The 8,003-nt window shown below is 39.9% G+C and overlaps 1 protein-coding gene across 3 annotated transcripts in view; it reads left to right on the top strand.

The window, feature by feature from the left end:
• The window catches only part of LOC109914322 (fibroblast growth factor receptor 4-like), a 272,492-nt gene that overhangs the window by 255,056 nt on the left and 9,433 nt on the right, over window positions 1-8,003 (top strand). For all 3 annotated transcript variants that reach the window (XM_020513906.2, XM_048603719.1, XM_048603720.1), the window contains 8 exons: window positions 426-619; window positions 1,632-1,777; window positions 2,144-2,265; window positions 2,909-3,019; window positions 3,888-4,078; window positions 4,690-4,812; window positions 5,985-6,055; window positions 7,240-7,377. In XM_020513906.2, coding sequence (XP_020369495.1) covers window positions 426-619; window positions 1,632-1,777; window positions 2,144-2,265; window positions 2,909-3,019; window positions 3,888-4,078; window positions 4,690-4,812; window positions 5,985-6,055; window positions 7,240-7,377 — 1,096 coding nt within the window. The remainder of the gene's footprint in view (window positions 1-425; window positions 620-1,631; window positions 1,778-2,143; window positions 2,266-2,908; window positions 3,020-3,887; window positions 4,079-4,689; window positions 4,813-5,984; window positions 6,056-7,239; window positions 7,378-8,003) is intronic.

Genomic DNA, 8,003 nt, shown 5'->3' with positions numbered 1-8,003 from the left:
TAATGGAATAGTTTAGGTTAGATGGGCTTCAGATTGGTTTCACAGGTCGGCGCATCATCGAGGGCCGAAGGGCCTGTACTGCACTGTAATGTTCTATGTTCTATGTTCGATGTTCTATATGAAATAGTCCCAAGCTTGTCTGGGGTGAGGAATCCTCCCTGCACAATGCACCCAACTGCCTTCACCTTCCATCTACACCAGTCCAGCTAATTACAAATGGACCCCTGTTTGAAGAAAGTGTAGTTTTATGGACAAGAGAAGTGTTGGCCATGGATCTACCTGCTACCTTTGCTGTGTGGATAAATATAGACTCTGGTTTAGGTACCTACAAGGAACAGCTTTTGCAAATCCTCAATGGTTTCTGTCGTTATATGTGCAAGTTGTAAAGAATATTCATGACAGTTGTTTTATGTCTTATTCCATAGAAGAGGAACCCCTGAAAACAGCTGACTTCTCGGGGGCCAAATACACTGATATCTTGATTTATGCTGCCACCTCTCTGGCCATCATCTTGTCAGTGGTCATTGTTATATTGTGCAGGATGCAGGCAAGGTCCACCAAGAGAGCTTTTGATCCACTCCCTGTGCAGAAACTCTCCAAGTTCCCTTTCAAAAGACAGGTAATTGAACTGCAAATAATAGTTTCCAGTGAAAATGAAGAAAAATGCAACTGTCTTTCGTGAATCTGTGGTAGCGAAGGATGTCATCTAGATTTTGAATGATAGATTTAGAGATATATTGGGATCATTTTAACACTGTGTTAAATCTTGGACTTTGCCCCAGTACATCAGTCAACAGCATTAAACAATGCCTCCAAATGAGCAACTACAAAAATGCAGAAATACTTCATTTGAATCAGAAAAACAGAAATTGCTAGAAAAGCTCTGCAGGTCTGGCAGCATCTCTGATTAACCCTGATTTCTCTCCACCGATGCTGCCGGACCTGGTGGGCTTTTCCAGCAATTTCTGTTTTTCTTTCTGATTTACACCATCCACAGGTTCTTTCAGTCTTTACTTTGTTTGAGTTTTGAATCCTTTTTTATGGTTATGTTTTATATCTAATATGCAACTGCAGCATGTTACTATTTGCTCCCCATTTCTTTTTTTCCTGTTTGTCTCTGGAGATAATTGTTTATTTTGGTTGCATGGGCATCAACAGCCCTCCTGTACCTTCCCTCCATCTGTGAGCCTGGCAGGCTGTTCAGCATTGTATCAGAGCTTGATTCTGCTCTCACCCAACATTTGCAATATCAATAGGGGGCCACAAGATAACAATTGGGAATTGCAATCCTGACTGTATCATCTCAAATCTAGAGATGCTGAGATCAATTGTAGCCACCCACTCTGACTAAGGCTTGCTAACTCAGCACAGTCTACATTTCTCGTGCAGAAGCACACTGCCAAAACAGAAGCTTGCTTCCAGAATACGTTATATGGTCTGAAACCGCAGTTGGTGATGCAGACTGTTGACCTGTTAATACCCGCACTAAACAACCAAAGTGCAACGACAATATTATAGCTCAGTAAATCTACATGACCACAAGTTGAGTCTTGCTGGAGATAAGTGGGTTTGAGGTGTTGTTTTATCTGTGCATACATTCAGTCTAATCACTCACTTTATTTCATTTTCAGTTTTCTCGAGAATCAAACTCCTCAATGAAGTCAAACGCTTCCCTGGTGAGGGTGGCAAGGCTATCTTCCAGTGGCACACTCATGTTGGCAGGTGTTGTGGAGTTTGAACTACCAATGGATCCAAAATGGGAATTCCACAGAGATAAGTAAGTATGATGGGGAGAACGAGGTAGGCAGACAAATACCAAACTTCAAAACTTGTAATTAGGGCAGACTGCAGACAGTGCTTACATAGAAAAGCCTACATAAAACATGAACCAAACAATCTTCCAAATGATCTTGTGCTGACAAAGCGGTTCCAGGGAATCTAAAATCATGTTAAATAGCCAATGTTAGGAGCCTGGTTTTTCCTCTCACAATAATTGCTGCTGTCTGTGTTTCTGAAAATGTATTCAGAAGGTTCACTATGTAGAAAATAATGTTTAAAGAATTCAAACAGTCTGCCTTAAAGTTAAGTAAAAGGTTAACAACCATATTTTAAGTAACCTCTGAAATTACTGTTCCATTTTCAGACTAGTATTGGGGAAACCCCTTGGAGAGGGTTGCTTTGGACAGGTGGTTAAAGCAGAAGCTTATGGGATTGATAAGGACAATCCGGATAAAGCAGTTACAGTGGCAGTGAAATCACTGAAAGGTGAGCAAAACCTTCTATTTCAAAATGTTTTTTTTGTTGACTCCAGTAGGAAACCAGTAGCCCAGTTTAATCTCTAATTTAAATCCCAGTAGGAGAATTAATCATTCAACCTGCCATAATAGGATATTTCAAACACCTCTCAGTGACTGCTGTCTGATTGATCTCAGGTGGAAAACTGGGGATACAGCAGTCAGGTCACTAGACCAGTAATCCAGGAGCCAATGCTCTGTAGACGTGGGTTCAAAACTCATTAAGACAGCTGGTAGAATTCGAATTCAGTTAATAAATCTGGAAATATAAAGCTGGTCTCAGTGAATGGTGACCACAATAACTATCATTGATTGTTGTAAAAAAAAACCACCTTGTTCTCTAATCTCCTTTAGGCAAGGAAATCTGCCAACCTTACCTGGTCTGGCTTATATGTGACTCCAGACCCACAGCAAATCGAATGACTCTTAACTTCCCTCTAAAATGGTCTAACAAACTGTGCAGTACAGGGGTAAATATGGGTGTGTTACAAATGCTGGCCTTGCCTGAGATGCCCATATCATATGGAAAAAAAGAAAAAAAATCATACTTACTTCCATTTGTTGAAATTAACCTGAAGGGAACTTTAATTATAACATGTTAAATTCTCATCTAGATGATGCTACAGAAAAAGACCTCGCAGATCTTATCTCAGAAATGGAGATGATGAAGATGATGGATAAGCATAAAAATATAATTAACTTGTTGGGTGCCTGCACACAAGATGGTGAGTGTGTATAGTGGGTGTAGATACCTAAGAACAGCAAAGAAATTGTCAGTATTTTTAACTAATGTTAAGAAACCAGTGGTGCACTGTTACATGATCCATTGTTATACAACATAGTGGTGCACAAAAAACCGTGGTGTACATCTAATGTTCAGGAATGCACAATGCTATAATGTACAAATACAATAGTGTGAGATATACTGCAACATCACCCATTGCAATCTCATTCTGACAATGAAATTCACATGACATGATGCTCTGATATATTAGAGTAAACACTTGTACACATCAGAATACTCATATATGAGTATATTATATATTATATATTATATTATAGCAACAATCAAATATACTGGATTCTACTAACTGCCTATGGTGGGAGATTTTCCCAGCATTGTTGCTGGTCACTTTAACAAAGGACTGAAAATTTCCACCAACATTCAAAGCACTGGCCCAGGGCAGCCCTCAGCAGATCTTTGCTTTTGGAGATTGTGCAAACCCTGGGCTAGAGAGATTTTGGAAAAACCAACAAGAGTTTCCACTCTGCAGTACCATCTGGCGATGCACAAAGAAATGAGCATGTGTCTGCATTGTGAATAGATTCATGTGGGCTTGATAGTTGTCTTGATCAAATAGCTTGCTAAAATTGACTTACTTTGAAGAGTGGACACTTTGCTGAGGACATGTATAGTATCACGTTGTGTGTAAGGTTTATATAAAGGCAGCTAATTCGGAGGACATTGATCCTGTATCATGGGTACAACATGCAAAATGGCGACAAGAAAACTTCACTGGGACGCCATGAAAGATATAGTCATGCCAATGTGTTCTGAGAGTTCAGTGTTTAAATCTGCTGTTCATACCCTAGGTTTGCTGTATGTAATAGTGGAATATGCAGCGAAAGGCAATTTACGGGAATACCTCAGGGCCAGGCGGCCACCTGGTATGGATTACAACTTTCACATCACAAAGGTGCCTGAAGAACAGCTAACCTTTAAAGACCTGGTGTCTAGTGCCTACCAAGTGGCACGCGGCATGGAATATTTGGCATCTAAAAAGGTAAGTCATCTACTAGCCTAGCTTTCCATGTTGACTCAACAAGACAGATGTTTGTACGTAGTTTGTGTTGCTGAGGCCCATGTGGATTATCCATTTAACTTGGAGGGAATCTGGGTATGTGCATTGGTCCCTCGGGATAGGTGAAAGGTTATGTGAACTGAGCAATGTGGGAAGGGCACTGTCTTAGCTTTCCCATATTCTACGAAGAAGATGATAGTTCTAAAACAACATTCACTCCTTACAAGCAAGAGGGGAATGTGGCTCACATTACAATGACTTAGCAAGAGCAGCCATGAAGGACAGAGATTAGATTTTCCAGGCCTGACAGTTAGCTTTCCAGCATAATTTACATCTGACTGCTTACCACAGTAGAACTGCTGGACCGATGTTTTAGACACTCAGACTACAAATAAACAATTGTTAAAAGTGTCTAGTGGGCAATATATTGAGTAGCAATGTGCTGTGTTGAACAGGCATACACTATCTGTCTTTGTAATATTGTCACATTTTCCTTCTGCTACCATATGCCTTTATTTTCTATCATTTGGAAGCTTGTACTGTAACACAGAGATCTGAGTGCACTAACTATTTTGTTTTGATGCCTTTTGCAGTGTATCCATCGTGACTTGGCAGCCAGGAATGTGTTGGTAACTGAAGACAATGTAATGAAAATTGCTGATTTTGGTCTGGCGCGAGGAGTGAACAACATTGATTATTACAAGAAAACCACCAATGTAAGTATTAACATGCCCTAATAAGCACAGTTGGGGGTTGCACTTTTCTGGAATAAGTTAAACATAAAATACTATGAATCTACAGGGCTTCACTTACCCTCTTTGAATTCATTCTTCAGAGAGGTGAATCCATCAAGGACTGACATGAGACAAATAGAAACAGTGCAGAAGTGGCCATTCGGCCCATCAAATCTGCACCAACCTACCAAAGAGCATCCCACCCAGATGCAGCCCTCACTCTATCCCTGTAACCCAGTATTTACTATGGCTAAACTACCTAACCTGCACATCCCTGGACACTAGGAACAATTTAGCATGGCCAATCCAGCTATCCTGCATAACTTTAGACCGTGGGAGGAAACTGGAGCACCCGGTGGAAACCCATGCAGACACAGGGAGAATGTGTCAACTTCACACAGATAGTCACCCGAGGGTGGAATTGGACCTGGGTCCCTGGCGCTGTGAGGCCACATACAAACCACTGAGTCGCTGTGCTGCCCTAGATTGGAGATTCATTCAGGAATGCCAAAACATACACTGGGGAGTGAAAAAGCAATTGACTAACTGAGAACTGAAAGGATCTGACATGATTTTAGGACTAAAGCAAAATGTAAGCTTATGTTGAATACAAATGTAACAAACTTTAAATGAGGTAGGAAATAAGAACCTTCCCACCAACTAAAACATAGACTCAGTTAAACAATATCAGTTATAGGAATGCCAGTGACCTGAAAAGTAGTAAGGAAACTCACTTTACATGCAAGCAAAGCCACAATGTGTTCTACCTGAGACAGGTGGGTCAGCTCAGCAGGAAGCAGTACACACAGCATGCTAGCTCTGGGATCTCCCCAAATCCATAAACCTTGTTTTAATTTATGTTTATTTGAATAGAGTTCCCATAAATTAGGAAAACTCTTGGAGTATTCTGCATACTAATAAAACCACATCTACATCAGAAATGAGAAAAGAAGCAAATACAAATAAATTCAGAAATTTAAACTAAGTTACATCCTCTGGTCAGTTCCTGTACATATACTGTGTTGGCATGGTTGAAACCTTGATTCATGAGCCTGTGGCTGACAATTTATCGTTGATGTCAATGTGAAAGTGCATTGACTTTGTCCAAAGGAGATATTAGGCTCACTAATGGTGACTTTGATGTTTCATTCCAGGGTCGCTTGCCAGTAAAGTGGATGGCACCAGAGGCCTTGTTCGACAGAGTGTACACACACCAGAGTGATGTGTAAGTACTGATCATGTTTAAGTGCGCTTAAGTATTGGCTTTCTTTTGACTGAGTATGAGCAGGTTGTACTGAATGTAAGACAGTTAGTTTAGATGATTGAAAGGAGCCTCCCAGGCATTGTGGTTACGCCTTCTACTGAAGAGATTGACATTCTGTCAAAATATTAATATGCTTTACTGATTAAGGCTCGAATTTAACTTCTGATTTAATTCATCCTGGATATGATAAATTTTATGGGATCCACTGCAGTTGAAGAGACCTCTTCAAGATACTATATAGTGTGGGTGTGAGTGTTAAACATGTTGTATGTGTTAAACATGTATGTGTTAAACATGTTGTATGTCCTGCCTCAATAAGAGGAACAGAACAAATGCACTGCTATCCGTTTGTTACATACCTCTGTTTAGTTGAGGCAAGATCACCCGAACCACTTGCTAAATGTCATTCGGCGGGCAAGCTGGGATATTCTGAATCAATCTTCTATCATACATTATTCTAAAGTGGGGGAAAGGAGACGGTTCAGAATCCATGCTCTCCATCACAAAAGCAGCTTGGCAAGTGAGAAATCTGAGTCACTCAGTACTGATTGTAGAAGCAATGCCTGCAGCTAACAACAAGAAACAAACCAGATGGTACAGTATTAGAGGCAGTACAGAGTAATGTTGCAAAACATGTTAAAGGTCTAGAAAGAGTTAACCCAGAAATTAACTTCAAACTAATCTATGAGAAGAAATCTAGGGGACATGGTTTCCAACTGGAGAAAAAGTATTTTAAATGTGTTCTTTAAATATATCTCCACATGAAAGGTTCTTAAAAAAGTAATGAAAACAAAACCTTGGAATGTTTTAAGCAACAATTAAATACTACGAAGGGTGAATGGTTGGATGAATGCAAATGGAACAAATGGCTTCCTTCGCCATCTGCAATTATCTTGTAATCCCATGAAATAAATTAGGTTTAGTTTAAATTGTGCTGAATCATGAACAGTTTGATTAATTCAGCCTTGCTATATGAAAATAAAATTGCACTAGATGCTGTTCTATGAGTTTCAAGAAAACCTATTGTTGCTCATTTATAAGTTCTCTCAATCACAATCCTGATGACTATTCCATTGAGTGTTTTCAAGTAACTAGATAACGGAGTGATTAACATGAATGCTTGGTTTGTTCCCACCCCAATGCAGGTGGTCATTTGGGGTCTTAATGTGGGAGATCTTCACACTTGGTGGCTCTCCCTATCCAGGAATCCCTGTTGAAGAGCTCTTCAAACTTCTCAAGGAGGGTCATCGAATGGACAAACCATCCAACTGTACACATGAGCTGTAAGTAATCTATTTGCATTGTACTTGGTTCTACATGTGAACTTATTACATTTTTCATTTCACTTCCAGTTATTAGTTATTTTTTAAAATGCAGATTCTACAATCCCAGTGTCCTTTGTGAACACTGCTCCCCATTGCGAATGTGAAATTGACAGCTGATGACAGTATGAAGAGTAGGAAAAGCTTAGAAATGATTGTTTATTAAATGCCATTAGTAACAACTTAAAAACAACTTAACATAACAGTGAAAATACATTAGGTAGTTCTAACCAGAACTCCATTGTAACAGTGTCTTTGATCTATCAACATGTTAAGGCAGCAGCTGTAGTCAAGTATTGTGCCTGAAGACTTAAAGACCACACTCAGTAAATGTATTGGGTAGTACAGGCATTTCATAAGGGCTGATTATGTGTGTCTTGGGATAACTTGGTGGCTGCAAAATTCCATTGCATTATTGGACGCAGCACTAAAGAAGACAAAGCAACTGAAAACGGTGGACCCACCAATTCTCAGTCTTAGAACATAGAACATAGAACATTACAGCGCAGTACAGGCCCTTCGCCCCTCGATGTTGCGCCAACCTGTGAAACCAATCTGAAGCCCATCTAACCTAAACTATTCCATTA

Source organism: Rhincodon typus, chromosome 12, assembly GCF_021869965.1.
Source record: "Rhincodon typus isolate 14 chromosome 12, sRhiTyp1.1, whole genome shotgun sequence".
Lineage (NCBI taxonomy): Eukaryota > Metazoa > Chordata > Chondrichthyes > Orectolobiformes > Rhincodontidae > Rhincodon > Rhincodon typus.
The sequence above is the reverse complement of the archived record's forward strand: the minus strand, read 5'-3'. Positions and strand labels throughout refer to the sequence as shown.